This window comes from Cydia fagiglandana, chromosome 1 (genome assembly GCF_963556715.1).
Source record: "Cydia fagiglandana chromosome 1, ilCydFagi1.1, whole genome shotgun sequence".
Lineage (NCBI taxonomy): Eukaryota > Metazoa > Arthropoda > Insecta > Lepidoptera > Tortricidae > Cydia > Cydia fagiglandana.
Window position 1 is genome coordinate 13,730,150 of NC_085932.1, and position 18,680 is coordinate 13,748,829.

General features: G+C 38.7%; 1 protein-coding gene across 1 annotated transcript in view; it reads left to right on the forward strand.

The window, feature by feature from the left end:
- The first annotated feature begins 7,823 nt into the window (after positions 1 to 7,823).
- The window catches only part of LOC134664471 (uncharacterized), a 28,804-nt gene continuing 17,947 nt past the window's right edge, over positions 7,824 to 18,680 (forward strand). Inside the window, exons 1-7 of the mRNA XM_063521145.1 lie at positions 7,824 to 8,032; positions 9,955 to 10,024; positions 13,299 to 13,443; positions 14,070 to 14,258; positions 15,280 to 15,307; positions 16,773 to 16,833; positions 18,152 to 18,299. Coding sequence (XP_063377215.1) covers positions 7,981 to 8,032; positions 9,955 to 10,024; positions 13,299 to 13,443; positions 14,070 to 14,258; positions 15,280 to 15,307; positions 16,773 to 16,833; positions 18,152 to 18,299 — 693 coding nt within the window. The 5' untranslated portion in view covers positions 7,824 to 7,980. The remainder of the gene's footprint in view (positions 8,033 to 9,954; positions 10,025 to 13,298; positions 13,444 to 14,069; positions 14,259 to 15,279; positions 15,308 to 16,772; positions 16,834 to 18,151; positions 18,300 to 18,680) is intronic.

Genomic DNA, 18,680 nt, shown 5'->3' on the forward strand with positions numbered 1-18,680 from the left:
ACGCTGCACTCGCTTCCTTAATCGACCGGGGAGGCTGCGTTGGACCGAAAAGCTTATGTATCTACTGTATTGCACTTGTGAAACGACTTTTGTGTTTTATTATGCTCATGTTTAATACATAGAAACTGTTGTTGGTTTTCTTCATGAAACTTTATGTGCACTGACATAGTTGATGCATTTGGTGGAGTGGGCTTGGCGATAAAGTAAAACTTTAATTACCTCACTGGAGAGATTCATTCAAAACTATGTTTTTAGTGGCATTAAGATTCACGTTAGACCGGGCCGTGTCGGGGCCGGAGCTTCCGACATTTTTATGACAGGCAATCCCGTGATGCTTTCCATAGAAAATGATGCTCCGGAAGCTCCGGTCCGGACACGGCCCGGTCTGACGTGAGTCATCCTTTAGTCAATTTATATTTACTCAGAGTTTATACACAAGTAGAGGTAAATACATATATTAAGTAGGTATGACTTACCTAACAGGTACTATGCAATAAAGTAGATAAATATAAGTGTTTAGAAGATCCACTGTTATGATATGACATACGAAGTAGGTATTGTTTTATTTGGCAACCAAATAAATGAGAAATATTGAGTAGATATAAGTATAGGTAGGTACTTGTACTTCTAAACAATCAAAATCCCGGACAATATCGCAGTAGTAAGCAAAACGAACACAATTACCTACGTGCTTCCGTACGTTTAAAAATTTCCTACTATAATATTATCTCCACTGTCTAACACAAAACGACATACGCGCCTCCCAATATCATACACACATGTATCTTTTAGCTCGGTTAGTGTCCGAGGAAAGCTGTCCGCAAAATATACGGCACCATCGGCTGGAGTCGCAAAGTTGGTCGCAGTTAGCGAAGATTTGTCGCGAGAGCGGCCGGCTAATGCCGCACTCCGCTTGTAAGTAAAAATTATGATTATCGCCCACCAAGCACTGAGCCCTTGATCCTTAACTAACGGCAAGACTTTCCTTTTCTTCTCAACTATAACTCTTTTTTATTGCCACGCTGCAGGCCAGTGGATTACTGACCTAACCGATCGAGGAACTAGACACTTGAATGCGGTCGGTCGGTTGCTGCGATTTCATGTTAGTGCTCTTTTAATTTGTTGGCTTGGGCTATATAATATAATGAAATGATTTTTTTTATTTCAGGCAGCTAGTGGCCCATACATAAATACCTTAAAACTAGCATACCTACATATTATGAAAACATATTTTAAAACTAAACACGACAAATCACATTAACTATGGCTGCGATGCATTATACGCAACCCCGTCAGGGAGCCGATAATGTAAATTATTTTTCGACTTTTATTACTAAATACAGTTTAACTAATAGCTAAGCCATGCCATCATAATTTCGCCAGTACCAGTTTTAGTAAACTTAAAATCACGTGCCTGATAGGATATCATGCGGATTTTATTTTTACATAATTTATGTTTATAGGTTCCTACGATTTGCAACACCAATTATTTTATGAGCTATCTATTGTTTTCATGCTAAATAAGCAAGCATATATGCATTTTGACTTCATTCCAGTGTTACCTAACTTGTATTGCTGTATTGTCTGAATAAGGTCTCGTTATAAGAAGAGCAATTTTCGCAAGGTAGGTAAAATGAAAATCAGATGCAGTCTCCTACTAGGTACCCGTAATTGACTACATCCAGTGGAAGCCATCCACTCATGCGTAATATGTTCCGCACATATTTTCTTCTTACAAAATATGTTGGCATCATACAAATAGGGGCAATTCGAGACCATCCGCAGTCGTGGCACGCGTGCAACGGGTTCACAAGAGAGGCCATGCCAGTGCGTTACGAGCGGTGCCAACACGATTCGCACGTATCACGAATTGACCAAAAATTCAGAAAAAAAATACCGTAAATAGATATGTGTAATTAATGTTAATATGCGACTTGCTTCACATAGCCTCAATACTTGCCATTGCCACCTTCTGTCTTTTACTGCTCTTCGACACTGATCGTGATCACCAAAGCCTGTTAGAATAATAGGAATTAGATATTGTCCCCTAATAGCGACATGTAATAATTAGGCGTCTATGACAATGTATTATTATGTTATCATGATAATTAAGTGAAGATTAAATAAAATCCGTATTCCATGGCTCCAATACTATGTATGTATTATAGTCAGTAGGTAAATATATCACTTAGTTGTGGTGTAGTATTTATTGTAATCGTAGACCTTTAAAATTTGACCAGAGGCGGTGATATAAAGTTTAAACTTTTGTTTGATAAAAAGTAAAAACCTTTCTAATGAGTAATAATAAATGATAATTGCTCATGATACCTTATAGGTGCCTTAGCCCTTAACCCGTTCAGCGCTAATCACAACTGGTATTAGTTTTAGAGTTTTAGTTGTGCGATACGATACTGATTTGTCAGTGGTTAATTTCTTTCTTCTTCTTTTCTCCAACCAAAACCGCACTTGTAAAACCGACAGAGTATCGTGTTGGAATCAGATCGTATAACCTAAACTCGAATTGTCCCTATTGTCGTTTTGCCTTTACAAGGCATTATCGCTATAGGTAATTAGGTATATCGGGAAACCGTATTATAGCTACGACGTAGCGCTACAACGATAGCTTAGCGGAGAATGCTCACAAGTCAAATACGATACTTACAGGCCAATCCGAACATAAGCTGACATCAGAATAAAATGGGAAAAACCGCATGTAGTGAAAAGCGACTGCGAACAGAGAGCCCGCCTAGCGGGTCACTGGCAGTAAAATAGATAATGTTAATTATCCAATGTACGTACATATATAATATCGGAAGTTACTCTGTCTGTCTGTCCGTCTGTTACATCTTCACGCTCAAACCGCTGAACCGATTTTTATGAAATTTGACCTGGATATCTCCAGTTTGAGTTTGAGGCCCGGGAAAGGACAGGATAGTTTTCACTAATCATCATCATCATAACTCCACGCAGACGAAGTTGCGGAAAAGCTAGTAGGTACCTACACTTATATAAATAACTGAAGTTGTACCCGTACACCTTAACCCGAAAACCCGCACCCAATAGCTAGCTCAAATAAAATAGATTTAGAGAGTGGAGGGCAGACGCAGACGGCCGGGTCTCGCGCGAAGGTGCACAGAAGAGCTTCGCCCAAGCAAGGGAGCACACTGCCTCCTTGATAATGCTATTGTCTTAATGCAACTTATATAGAAACTACTTAATTGTCGTAACACAATGAAATCAATTAACTTAACGGGCGTATTCGGGAATTTAATGATTAGATCTGGATCAGATCCATAACTGATACAAATTTAATTAATCCGAAAAGGCCTGTGTGGCTAATTACAAGTCATATATGTATATCTACATTTTAATTTGCAATGCTTAGGATAAAATTTGTTTTATTTTTTTATAGATTTCAGATTTCAGATGATTTATTGATAAATGTACATCTCATTTACATGTCAAATAAAAATACAACGTATTCAAAAATAAAATTAAAGTTAATTTTTTTTAATAGGTACTACATACATTGCATGAAATTGTATAATATAGGTAGGTACATATCATTTTATTTTTATTTAATGATTTATATTTAACTGATACAATAAAGATAAAGATAGAAAAAGAAAACAAGCACCACCAAAAATGAGATGGGAAGACGAAATTGTAAAATTCGCAGGAAGACAGTGGACTAGACTAGCGAGAGACAGGGAAAAATGGAAAGGGATGGAAGAGGCCTTTGCCAAACGGCATGCAGACCAAACCGATGTTGTCTGAAATAGTAATAAGTTAAATTATATATTTTGATAAGTTATGTACAATAATATGTAAACTCTTAAACTGTAATTTGTCTGAATAAAAGGCTTATATTATTATTATTATATTATTATGATAAAATAAAAATGCAGACTGCTTCTAAATTTTAGTAGGTATACCTACGTAGAGTTAGACCAAGCTAAGTTGGCAGCGATTTTGATAGCCCAGACTGCGTAAGTGTTATTAAACATCATAATTTCATAGAAGTTTGACGTTTGAGTTTGAAATAACACTTGCACAGTCTGGGTATCAAAATCGCTGCCAACTTAATTTGGTCTGACTCTAACAGACTTAAAGAAATAATCAGAGAGAATCGTACAGTGACTGTATTTCAGTATCAGGTATAACCCTAAAACGAGGTATGAGTATGTTTATTTTATATTCCACTGGTACTGACAAAACTGATTTGTCAGACTATAATTGTATTAAATATTTTAACAAAGCAACGACCGAACTTGGCCTGCTCTTACCGCTCACGTTTCCCGGGATTTGTTTTACGGAGCGAAGTCCGAAGACTCCGAAGACATCGACTTACGCCGCGCTCGACTCTCCTTAATTTTATTACGCCCGAGGTGAACCTAATTGTGTCTTGGGAAACGTGGAGATATCAATTTGTTTCGTAACGGTGTTTCGTCTGCGTTACAATAAGGAAAACTGACATTTAAAATAATTCGGATCAGTCTTTGGGTAATTTCTTGTTCTGACCTAATAACAATTTTTAATTTGATGAGTACCTATCAAATACCTATCTGGCTTGTAGACCGGTAAAAATATGTGGGTCTAATACCTACCTACTAGGACCTAAGTCATATTTGGATTTCTTATAATATTAATTTAATTGTAATAAAGTTTGAAATTGAAATTCATTGAAAATTTAATAAAATAAATGAACATTTCTACTACTTCTACTACCTATTACAGGGCCGTGAAAAACAAGCGTGTGGCCCGCCTGATGTCAGGATGGTATTCCTCCTATCCATGAAAGAGTGAGACGCACCGACATTGGACAGATGGAATATCACCCGTCACTGCTGCCGATAGGCGCTTGCAACGCGCATTGTCAACCCAAGCTTTCAAGGATTTCTTCATAATAAATATATGTTATGAGCACACTAATTTATTTATTAGTAAAATATCATAATGACTAGGTATAATAAGATTAATAAGAGCAAAACTGGCGTAACAAAAACATATTTAATTGTAATAGTGCTAATAATTGTACGACAGGAAGGAAACTAGGTACTATCCGAATAAGGATATTTTGTTTGTAATTACATTTATAGAGCCACCTCGTGGTGAGTAGCAAAACTAAATAAACAGCACCATCTATTGACACGTTGAACGTCCGTTTCGGGACAACTGTTCTTCATTGTCTACGTTTAATAAAGATGGCGCTTAAACTATTCAGCTACAGTTCAATTTTATTAATTTTAGGAAGTCCGTTTTATTCGTTTTGGCATCGTTGTTTAAAAGTAAAATCTGCGGCTCGAGCATTATTATCATGAAAAAATAATATAACAACGCTAATCGGAACGTTTTACACGTATCGGAACGTTTTACACGTAAATGTGACCATGTTTAATCTAATTGCATCAATTTACAGATTTTTTTGACTATTTCGTAATGAACTGTTTATGCCACCATTACTTACTTACACTGTATCAAAGAATATAATACTCACTAGGAGCATTGTATGGTACCAGAATTAAGTAATTGCAGTTTCTACACAGCAAAACTATAATTTCTAACTTTGCCACCTACCATAAGAACTAAATCAGCAACTCAACGCCTAAACATATTAGGTTTAATAATACAACAAAACATATTATTACATAAAATACAAACAACAACAAACAAACAATTACATTGTGAATCTAGTTTAAACCACGGACGTAGAGATTAACTGGATGGCGGACATTGGCCAAAAAGTGTGTCCACATGAGATAGTCAAGGTGGGCCGTTGTATCTCTTTCTAATTAGGGTGACCATACGTCTTATGTATGTGGGATATTAGGATAACATTTAAATATATAGTTTGACCAGGATCTTTCCTTAATCGTACATAGTTATATTAGTAATAGAAATCATACTGTCTTTTCGCCTAAAAAGGGATGGATATAGTTTTTTCTCTTCTGTAAAACGCTTCACACAACCTTAGGTACTTAATTTAGTTGTTCTAAATGGTGTGTTCACATAACGCACCTATGCAATTAAAACTGCACGAGGCCATGCGCTTGGCGAGGAAGAGAACCCTATGGAGGAACCTGGTCTTCAACGGAAGGATATGATGTCACGATCCTCAGTATTGAGGGACCAAGTGAAGAAGAAAAGCTGTTACTAGTAGGCGTAGGTACTGGATCACGAACATGGTCGATCGTCAGGAAGGTGGTCCGCCGTAACGTCTGTCAAGAACACAGGTATGAGTGAGAGAGATAGAGAGACAAATATGCTGACAGAACCAGAGGGTCTATTGTGAACCATGTTCGACGTGTTGCCTCTCTGTCACACTTACGTACGAATTTACAAGTGCGACAAAGACGCAACGGGGTAGGCTCTCAGGACAGTGGAGGAATTACATACAGTCTTTGCCGCCTTAGGCCCCAAGCCCTACATAGCAAGCTCTAGCCGCCCCCCCTTTCTCAGCACCCATCATATAGACTGCCGCCCAAAATATCTGGCCGCCCTAGGCCCGGGCCTACTCGGTCTTAGGGCAAATTCGTAACTGCCTGAGGGTCGCGTGGGTCCGCTACGCCCGCTTGCTATCGTTTTTAACTAGGACGCTTGTCACTGGACCATAGACATCAAAGTTTGCAAATTGCGAGCATCTTTCTCTGTTACTGTAATTACTCCTTTATAGGAGTAAAAGAGAAAGATGCCCGTAATTTGCGAACTTCGGTGTTCACGGTGCTAGGCCACCTGTGCGAAAAGAGAAGAGTCGTGAAATGTAAAGAAATTAGTGATGTGCCGTTCTTAGTAAATTTTCCAAAGAGGGTAAATTCCCAGTAACGTTTCTGGTATCGTCCCAAAAGTCAGTAAATTACGATAAAGTTCTATTTTTCTTTTATTATCAATGTGTTTATTATTATTATAACAATGCATAAATGTGTCTGTAATGTTTAAGGACTTTGGATTTCAATTTTGGTAATTATTTATTCTGTATTGGCTCTCATTTCACCAATTTAAACATGCCGAAATAAATACATACCTATTTATATAAACTTACTTAAGTACCTAATAAAAATTGTGTAACACTGATTCTCATCGTGCCGACATCATAGTCACCCTAATGAGTTTGACAATGTTGTCTTGTATTTTTATCGCAAAATGTAATAATTGTGGCTTCCTGGTGAAACAATATTCCACAATTAGAAATTCTTTCACTCCCACAACCTTTAACGCAACATATTTTCACCATTTTTAGGAAATTTTGCATTCACGTGTTTTGATAACATGTCATGACGATAGGGATACCAATTAACATTCAAAGTTTCTACAATGTCTACCACGCCAAAATTAATGTTTTTTTTTTGTTGTCCACATGCTTGGTTAAATCAGTTAATAATATTGACATCATACTTATTTACAAATTTCTTAAAAGATATCAGAACCTTACTCTGAATATAGCATTTAAATAATATAAGAAGTTATTTAATTTGAGTAGTATATTGATATAAATACTACCACAATGGTATATTTTTAACATTGGCAACACGTGCGAGTGAGACACCGCGACCCACCTTTGCTATCTCAAGTGGACCGTTTTTTCTAGTCTGGTACGAACGTCTTTCTAGCTCGGTGATAAAGTTCAATTTAGTATGGCAAAAAAAGTGACAGTGCAGTCCATCTTATAAGTCCATGGTTTAAACCGGGTATAATCATTTTTAAATTTATTTTAAACATTTTTACGCGGTAACACTAGAGGACGTTCCGTTTCACTGTATAGTGCACTGCTGCACTGCAGACCGGACGTCAATTTTCTTGCGTCAAGTCAAAACGAAAATGTACAGACAGTGAGCAGTGACTTGCTTCGCAGTGACAGTTGTTTATCAATCAATACCGATACGCAATAACTTCAAAAACTTGGTGAAATTGTTGGGTGTCTGTTAGTCTTTTTGTCGCAGAGGAAGATTGAGGACAAAGTGAGATAAATTACGAGAAGCAAAAATGACAAACGCGCTAGCGCTTTGTCTAATCGTTACACTCTTTTGTTGTTCAAGTAAGTTGGTTATTAGTTCCTAATGTTTATTTGCCCTTGTAATTTAATTAACTCTTGTTCATAATCGTTTTACTAATGAAGCGTGCAATGCAACGAAATTGAGTTCGCGGTTTCGTTGCGAAAATTGTGGGTAGGCTGCAACAACTAGCCACATCACTTGGAACATAACATGTGTACCTTGAGCAAACAAAAAAAATACTATGATGGCTACCACTTCTACCAAATAAACAGTTATAAAAGATTATTATTATTAAAAAAGCATTTATGTGGTGGGTACCTAAAAACATACGAAACATTCATGACTGTGTTAAGGTACTGGGCCACAATATTTTCTTAGTTATTGTTATATACTGAACTGTTTTATAAAATACAAATTGTTAGTTCTTTAATAAAGTTGCTTTTGCAAATCTTGGATGCAGTAATGTCATTAGCAATTTTGTCCCCAAAAGACTCGGGTACTGTGACCAGAGTTCAAACCTCATAACTGGTGCCCTTTTAGGTTAATTTTAGCACCTTGTGGATGGTTCCAGAATTTTCTAGACAAACATTGATGAATGTTAGTCAAGAATAGAGAAAAATCTCTAATTTTAAAGTGGTTGTTTTTGAAATCTGAAATATGAACCAAGAGGTTATCTGAACTCATTATAAACAAGAGATAAAGGTACTATCTTGTGCCATATTAATTATTTGCAGTGTTCAGTTAGTGTAGTCCCATGAACACTAAACTGTAAAATACCTACTCTTGATATAACAACCTCTTGTATTAAAGCATATTTAATTTTATTCCCTCAAATATTATAATTTATAAAGAATTTGCCATGTTGCCGAAATAATTTTTAGCTTGTAAGATTTTTACTATAGTATGTATGTTAGGTTGTTAGTTTGTAAGGTATGTATCTATGGGCCTTAGTTGCCTGATAATAAATGATATTTAATTTTATTTAGTTAAGATTTCAAATAACATTCTATATTGTCTGCATATTACATTGTTGTGATGTAAAGGTGTCCTTTCTGTTGTGTCACCTTAACACTTTCATTGCCAAGCACCCCATTTCCAAAACAAAATTAACCCACACAGCGGATTTTTGGCAGTTTATGTGTTACGGGGACAACCCCGCCCTGTTTAAGTATGTCTTGGTGGCATGTCAAAAACAGTAGTAGGCAAGCCAGAATATCTATCACATTTTATAAATAACAGCAAGCGTAAACATGATATCCAGAGTGACCTAACTGTCCTCATAATCACAACAATCAAGTCATAATATGAAATTTGAACCTTATATGATCCATTTTCATATTATTACACTAAGCAGTAGCACAAATAAGTGAATCATTCATTACTGATGTAAAGTATTGTGTTACTCATGTGTTACCTTCATTGTCACATTAGGTCATTATATCTTTTGTAAGGTAAATATGTATAATCCAGCTACATATTAGTTACGTTTCATATTAGTTATGTTTCATTCATTATTAAGCCTAATGATATGACTATATAAGTGTGATTTTTTTATATTCCTATTTTTGGTTCTATGGCCAATATATTGAACAGTATGGTACAAAGACCAAGCTAGTGGGTTCTACAGTCTGTGTTGCGAATTGATAGACTTGTCATTAAAATCCATCCTGCTGTAATTCTAAAGATTCAAGGGAATAAAAATTTAAATCTTGAAGATCTTTTGATACAGAAACAGTATTCACTAATTACACATACCTAGCTATAAGTAGGTAAATCTTCTATTAAACCGACAGTAAAGAAAGGTTCAATATTATTTATTTATTTAATCTTTATTGCACATAAGAAAACACACTGTACAAAAGGCGAACTAAATGCCATAAGGCATTCTCTACCAGTCAAAGCAGATAAGTTGTAGGCAGTGTGGTATTATTAGTGGTTTAAAAGTAAGTTATTTTGTCCACAGATTTGTCATCAGCGCGACAGATACCTAAAGAATGCTCTAGAGGTCCCGAAGTATGGTGTCAAAGCTTGAAGTAAGTAACAGAGCTATCTACATATGAAGGAGCTATTCAACAAATTGCTTGCTGCTTGCTTTTGTGACGAAATGCTAATTTGTAAAAAGTATTTAAGTACCAAAATCTATTGCATTTAGTTAGTATTCTGAAGGTAACTTTGTACTAACTTTGTATAGAGAAAAAACAACTATATTGCTCGAGGAATTCTCAACATTATTGAATAGTATAGCAAAACCGGCAGTAAAAGATACCACCATGTTAAAACGCATCGTCAGCGGATTAACAGTGAAAAAAATTATGAAAACTGTCCTTTTACGCGAGAAATCATATTAAATGGGTTCTACTACTAGTGATACCTAATGATAGGTCCACATTTATAACAATTATAACATTAATGAAATAGTAGATTTATTTGGGAACAACATAGGTACATTCAAAATGTAATAAATCCGCTAAGCAATAATCATTAAAATTAAAACTAAACTTATAATTAAAAATATGCTCCCCAGGTCGCCTTCAACATTAATTATTAGGAATGTTTATTATATAATAAATAAAGATCGCATTTGTTTTGCGATGTTATTGAGTTTAATCAATAAACACGCTGTGATTCAGCATGAGTCAGAATAAACGTTGTTCATCACACAGTACACTTCCTGTATGTAAGTCCCCTTGGTTGCCGACGATAACACCTAAGTTGATTAATATTATACAGGGTGGATTTATTTAAATGGGACACAGGGCAGCTACTGCTACATAAAAATGATCTTAGGAGACGGAATCAGGTAGCTGCCCTCAGTGCCCCATTTAAAAATCGACCCTGGTGGTTTTTAAATATGGATAGGTATGGAGGAACGAATTTTCTGGAGTAATACACTTGTTTCATAAACAAGTGTATTACTTCAGAAAATTATGGGTGTTTTCTACGTATTTGAGTACTTATTATGTATATATTGTATATCGTCGTCTTACTAGACGACAAATAAGCCTTATTGACCTTACAGTGGGGCAAGGTCGGTTTGTGCAATATTAGAAATATGTATTTATATTTTGGCAAGATCGCTTGTCACTGGACATAGACCGATAGAATTATATTCTCTTTCATACACTAGTATCTTTGCCCCAAAAACGGATAGATATAGATTTTTCATTACTGTTCCCTTCCCTATAGATGTAGTGCATAATTGTGACGTCCCACGGTAAAGGTACCTTATGGCGGTAGGCGCTTACGCTATTATTAACGCCGCTCCAATATTGTTGCGGCGCTATGCGACGTAAGCGCCAGCCGCCATAAGGTACCTTTTGCCGTATTCGTATTTTCTCGGAAATTTTCATATTTGTCATGCTACTTCAGTCAACCTCAGTACTTTTTGTACCGAGACTGACTGAAATAGCAAGACACGATCGTACGTTTCCGTGAAAGTACGATGGAAAATAATTACTCACTACATCTGTATTGACAATCTGTGTTTGCCAGGCCAGGTTTGTAAGGGTATATGCCCTAGGGGCTGTCCATAAATTACGTCATCGATTTTTGACCCCCCCCCCCTAAAATCATGCTTCAAATGACCCCGTTTCCTCCTACTCCTATGTCATACTACAAGAAATATTTAATTTATTTAAGACATAATTAAAAAATTTAATAAACATTAATTTCACTTAAAAACTACGAAATACAAAACTATAAATTACATCTAAACCTAAACTTAAACTAACCTAAAAAACTATTCAAACAACCCACCCCGCATCGCCCCCGGCGCAAAGGTGCCCATCACACTTGCCGCGTTACCGCGTTGAACCGCGATAGACAACCTCTGCGCCAGGAACAACCCGGAGCGGGGGTCGAGACTAGACGTGTGCGCCGATTAAAAAATGATCGGCGGCGGCGTTTGCCAAAAAATCGGCGGCGGCGGCGTGTTTTCGGCGTGAAATCGGCGTGACCTTGACTTTTAGGTTTCTTAAGATAAATCATTAATTCGTTGTTTTTCTTGAAAATTTGATCAATGCAGTTTGCTGGTCTGTGTACTACATATAGTTTGAATATGCTGTGAGTAAAATAGGGTTTGTAAATGAATATAGGATAAGTGTAATGACTTGATTTCCCTAGTAACTGGCTTGCAGTAAGAGGTTACCTAGTCCCTACCTACCTACCTACCTTCGATCCGATCTGTAACTCTCCGTTTTTTCAAGCTCTCCATGGCTTATCCTATTAAAAATGGCGTACTTTAACAAAACAGAACTCTACACATCCTTGACATTTGCTAGACATAGTGGACTGCTATGACATGACTTCTTTTTAATAATTTCTTCTCGTACAAGCACCGGGCTCACTGAGACTTATCTTCTTTCTCGTTTTCTCATTTCTGAGGCTCGCGACCACATGTACTTTGTCTCCATTTCGTGCGGTCATAAGCCGTATGGACTGCACGGTGCAGACTGCCGCAAGCCGACATCTTCATAGCGTTCGACCATCTCATACATACTCCAAGCACGTTTGCCATTCATTCGGATTAAATTCATGTGTTTTTTCACATCATACGTTAGATAATATGTCCGTAGAATGTAAGGGCTCGCCCATGGCATATTGGGAAGAGATGAGTGGCGATATAGAGCTCTTTGAGAATGGAGGGGTTTGTTCTTCTAGCTGTCCAAGGTATAAGCAGCACTAGCAGCAGTCTTCGTTTGTTCGTTAACAGCTGACGGTGAATACTTAGGATTTCTCAGTTACTTTAATTGGTGTGTCAAATAGTTTCTGCAACTGGGTATTCAGTTTCATTTAATTAATAATTGATGTATAGGTATTAGACAAGTGTATAGGTAACATAAATATTATAAAAAAATCCATATTCTAATCCAAAAACCAACTTGGCATAGCTAATTGACAACATTCAAGGTCACGCCGATTTCACGCCGATCATTTATCGGCGGCGGCGGCGTGGTCAAAAAGCCCGGCGGCGGCGGCGCGCCGGCGCGGCGCACACGTCTAGTCGAGACCCCTCTGCCGCAGGCGACGCCCCAGCTCCCCGAGAAAGGTTTTCGCCTCCGCGCACCAACACCCCGATGTCTCCACAGCCAAGGGAACGAACAAGTAGTTCGTTAACCCCGAGTACTTGTCCCTCTTAAGGGACGCCGCCTGCTCAGCGGCTGCACCTGCCGACCTCACAGTGCGGCCAAGGTGCGTGGCGGCAAACGTGCTGACGCAGGTGGCGTCCCAATGTCATACTACCATCATCCGATGTCCAGACCCCCCTATCATCCTATCAAGTTAGTAATTGAACTGTGTGGTGAGCAGGCAGGCGGCGGACTGCGGCGCCGTGGGGCACTGCGTCTCCAGCGTGTGGGCGCACGAGCAGCAGCCAATCAGGACGAACGACGTGGCCGTCAAGTTCGTCGCGCTCTTCAAGGAGCTCAAGGACATCAGTGAACTTATTAATGAAGTACGTTACTGCTACTTTTGAAGAAAACCGATTTTAATTGAAATCCCAGCTAACACGCTCACTGTGGCACTGGGCCGAAAGACCTTATGGTTTAAAACATGCTTCTTAATTACGAGCTACATCAATTGCCGCAGTACATAAGCGTGTTATTAATCACTATTTCCTTTGTTCTGAGCGATAAACAAACCCAACATCATCTGTTTTGCATTAATCATATATTCACATAAGTTCAGACCGTATTATATAATAATAATTCATTTAGTTTAAGTTTATAGAGATATTATAAAAGTAGCTAAATAGGATTAAAAGATGGAGGCATCTTTTAAGTGCCAGTTTAAAGATAAATAAGTTTCAACTACGTTCTTGTTAAAGCAGCGGTCGGTAACCTTTTAGCGGCCAAGGGCCACATAGTAACGAAGTTGACGCGGGCCGCACTGTTAATATTTGTGACTTTATCAGACATTGTCCTTTTTCAATAATTAGGTACTTACATAGAAAATAGCCAGGGAGACTCGCGGGCCGCAAGCTATAGGTTTGCGGCCCGGGCCGCCTGTTGCCGACCGCTGTGTTAAACGATTCGTTTGCTCGGATGATGTCCCGTTCTTTAAATCAAGGTCCTTCTTTAGGAGTACCTAGGTCTCCGCGTGAAGGCGGCGTGCCGCAGCCTGCCGCCGGCCGCGGCCCGGCTCTGCAAGCAGAACACGGCCGGGTTCGACACGTACCTCAGCCATGTGCTGGCCTCCAAGACCTCCCCGGAGACCGTCTGCCGCGTCGTCGGCATGTGCAATAACGAGAAGCTCGACAAAATCCTTCAAGTGAGTTATCTGAATGGTCAAATACGTCAGGATTTGTCCGGATATGACAGGATTTGTGACCCTTTGTCCGGATTGCGGCCGGAATTGGCAAGTATCAGGATTTTTAGGAATGACCTTATAAAAAAAGCACGGGGAGGGGCTATGGGGTCGGGCGGAGGGATAGGGAAAGGTAGATCCACGATACAGTACACCGCAGCGCACAGCGCGCCGCCGGGGCATCGTTCAAGGTACGCAAAATCTCTGTTACAAGAAATGTCAGGATTTTTAGGCTGATGTCAGGATTTTATCACGACATTTAATTCTTCCATATGGCAACCCTACACATATGTACCATCGCCCAAACTGTGAACCTTATGACTTTTGTAATAAGTTCCACCGATGTACAGATAGGAATGTAATGTTGCTGTTCGTACATGCAATTCTTATCGTAGAATTGCTACTTGCTGCTATTAATTTCATACTTACCTAAAGGTGTGCAGACATTTTTAAATGCTTATTGTCGTAGACATCCAGTTTTTACTGTCATTAACAATGCTGTTTACCTCGATGAGTAATATGTAGGAATGTATTTAGTAAAACTTTATTTGTACAGTTGGCGATGTCATGCGAGGATTTAATAATTGATATTATCAGCAAACTATAATTCGTTAATTATATATTTATATGTACCATTAATCATAATATTGCTAATAAATTGTAACATTTATGATAACGTACAGATACCAGTCATTTGACTTTAATTTTGTTAGTGGGTATAATTTGTATAATTAGAGGCCGTCCATTAATAGTAGTAGTAGTAAACACTTTATTGCACAAAACAAGTACATAACACAGAGAGAATACAATAAATGTGTACAAAGGCGAACTTATCCCGTCACATCACACAATTTTTTTATAGGGGTCTACCCTAACCCTATTACACTTTTTCATAGGAAAATGACCCCCTCCTCCCCCTGCTGCTGACGTAATTTGTTGTTTAGTAAAATACTCGTTATAATATTATTTTTCATTGTTTTCACAGAAGAAGGCCGAGCCAAAACCAAACAAAGGTAAGTGTGAAAGCGAATCATTGTTTTATCAATTGGCGAACACGTTATAAAGCGATTCACGCCATCCGTTTAATAATATTTACGATTGCAACGATTGCGCCAAAATGTACCGTGTCGCCTTGTTTTAAGCGTGAAATTAGATTGGTAGCTTGTTAAGTAACTGAAATGATTGCTGTGGATTGCGATCAGTAATATCAATGTAATTTCAGACAGTTCCCACTGCAGTTCCTGTATACTTCACAAAACAATAAAATTGCATACCGTTTTATTAGGCAGGCGTCCGGTTTTTTATCCCATAGCTTAGTACTTACTCCATCACTTTCACTCAATAACCTAGTTTATTTTAGATCCCATCAACTCTCAATAGTCCTTACACACTGGCGGGTGCTGCCTCTGCGTGCGTCCCATGACACGGGCAAAGGCAGCATCCGCTCGGTGTACCACTTACATTTCATTAAAGTGTCAAAAGGGCCTCTACGTGTTGGCTTCGGCTCCGCGCACGCCTCCCAAAGGTCCGCAACACCATTGTTCCGTGATTGGAAAGAAATTACGTAGCAATACACTATATACAATCATGAGCTTGAGTTCTACATACATATAATTCATTCCTTTCATCTACGTATCAAAATAGTACATTTCGATGCTAGTGCGGAAGGTATGTCATTACTTCACGAGTACCGAGATTATCTTGCCACGAGCCGCAGGCGAGTGTCAAGACTCGGGACGAGTGAAGAATGACATTTCCGCACGTGTATCGAACGACGTTTTTTAATACAGTTGCGAAAAAATAAGAAAAACATTGTTAATCGTACACTAAACAAAAGTGGTAACAGTGACAGCTCGGTTAGACGTCGTCTTTAAGTATATTATATCTATGGCCGTTTGGCAGCTATTCCGTTCCATTCAGTCAACTTATTAAGAACGGAATTTTCAATATTGAATATTAAAAAATAAACGTGTTATAATCATGAAGAGGTAAGTAATTAAATATGAAATATGTAATATTTTTCGTATTCTTACATTAACGGTAGGTTTTTATGCTGATTACGACGTTTAAAGGAAACTAATATTAACACTCATCAATAAGTAGTCGTGAATTGGAACAAGTATAAATTTAAAAAAATTGGAAAAGTAAAAAGCACTAGTTCGAGATAACCAACTTTCCGCACGCTAAACAGCTACGTAAAGTAGCACTTTTTGAGCAACTGTATTAAAAATAATCTTTCAAATTAAACCAAGTGGTTTATTTCATAGCAGGTTGCATATAAGTTGGTTGTATTGTAGCCACCCAAATCCCGACGTCTCTCGACTAACCAACATAATGCGCGATAACGATACGCTTATTATTATAGACTTTACGTTCATAACCACTTCTATTTTCTACACGACAAGGTCTATCTTACCCTGCTGACGTGCATTTTACATTTTGCACCGCTGTTATTATAAAATTCCTTTTGTATCGCAGGGCACCTGTTGGGTAGTTCACAATGCACTTGGGGACCTTCGTATTGGTGCAGCAACTTCAGGTAATATTTTATTTTTAACTTCATTCATTTATTTTTTTTATCCCGTTCCATTCATAGCGTTACCCACAGGCACCCCAACGTAAGATTATTGTGAAATTTGTGAATGTGTTGCAATATTCTAACCAACAGTGTAGATTTATGCAGTGATCAAAAACCGGACAAGTGCGAGTCGTACTCGCCCACCGAGGGTTCTGTACTTTTTAGTAAGTATTTGTTGTTTTAGCGGCAACAGAATTACATAATCTGTGAAAATTTCAACTGTCTATCACGTTTCATGAGATACAGCCTGGTGACAGACAGATGGATGGACAGTGGAGTCTTAATAAATGGTCTCGTTTTTACCCTTTGGGTACGAAACCCAAAAAACGACGGCCAAAAGACCATACCATTGATATTATGCCGCATTAACTTGAGAACGCACCTGGTGGATTTATTTAAGTATGTACTTTCGTAATCCTCTGCACGAATAAAGGCTAAACTGAATTTCCATCTACGTCGCTAAAAATGTTCGCTCGCGAGAGCCTCTGTTGTGTCGCTCAAGCGGGGCGGCGTGATCGGCAAATAAGAGCGAGCCGATCAAAATTTTAAACGACCGCGGAGGGGGCGAACAACGTCTCGCGGTTCGCGTTGCTCACGCCGTCTCGCCGCCCGCTAGCGGTGAGTCCGCGGCCTTAAAGCCCGGTATTCTGTCGAGATGTTTGCAAGCGACTATTATGTAAACGACATTGTCTTGTAAGCGATTGGTAATGTTGCGTTATGTTTCATTATCGTGTGTTTTGTTCGTACAGGATTAGATACCAACCTATGAGAAAACACTTAACTACTTCTTTTTATTACGTACGTCGTTGATTTTCACAATAAAATAAGCAGAAGTTTGTTGATTGAAGTGAAAAGGTTCAAAATTGACAAAACTGGCAGGTATCGGTTTCCACATTGTCGCAGTATTCAAGTTTTGAACAGTAATCATCTAATACGGCATACGGCTTTAGAAACACCAAAGGTACAATAGTTATCAATGATCATCAACATGATTCAATCGATGCATCGAGTCGTCAATGATGACATGCCTTATTTTCATATAAGTATAAGTTTGCATAAATTGTTGCAAATACATATGTAGTTAGTTTTTTTTAAGTCTTCCTTAGAGTTTTGGATTATAGAACAGGCCATGTTGCGTACTGTGTCAGATTAGGTTGACTTGTTAACGCAACGGCCATTCCGTGGAGAATTCTGAAAATTTCCGTACAATAAAGAATTAGCAATCGCTATTACAATTATCGACTAGCAACCGCGCCTAAAACGAATGTTCTGCCAACAGCACTGGTCGGGAATGCAAAGCCACGCACCACTGCATCGAGCGAGTGTGGAGCCAAATGACCTTCCCCGAGGACACCGACGACATCTGCAAGATCTGCACCGACATGGTCACCCAGGCCAGGGACCAGCTCGAGAGCAACGAGACTCAGGTGAATATACTTACTGGCTACAAGTTACTGTCAACAGCACTGGTCGGGAATGCAAAGCGACGCACCACTGCATCGAGCGAGTGTGGAGCCAAATGGCCTTCCCCGAGGACACCGACGACATCTGCAAGATCTGCACCGACATGGTCACCCAGGCCAGGGACCAGCTCGAGAGCAACGAGACTCAGGTGAATACACTTACTGGCTACAAGTTACTGTCAACAGCACTGGTCGGGAATGCAAAGCGACGCACCACTGCATCGAGCGAGTGTGGAGCCAAATGGCTTTCCCCGAGGACAACGACGACATCCGCAAACTGCACCGACATGGTCACCCAGGCCAGGGACCAGCTCGAAAGCAACGAGACTCAGGTGAGTACACTTA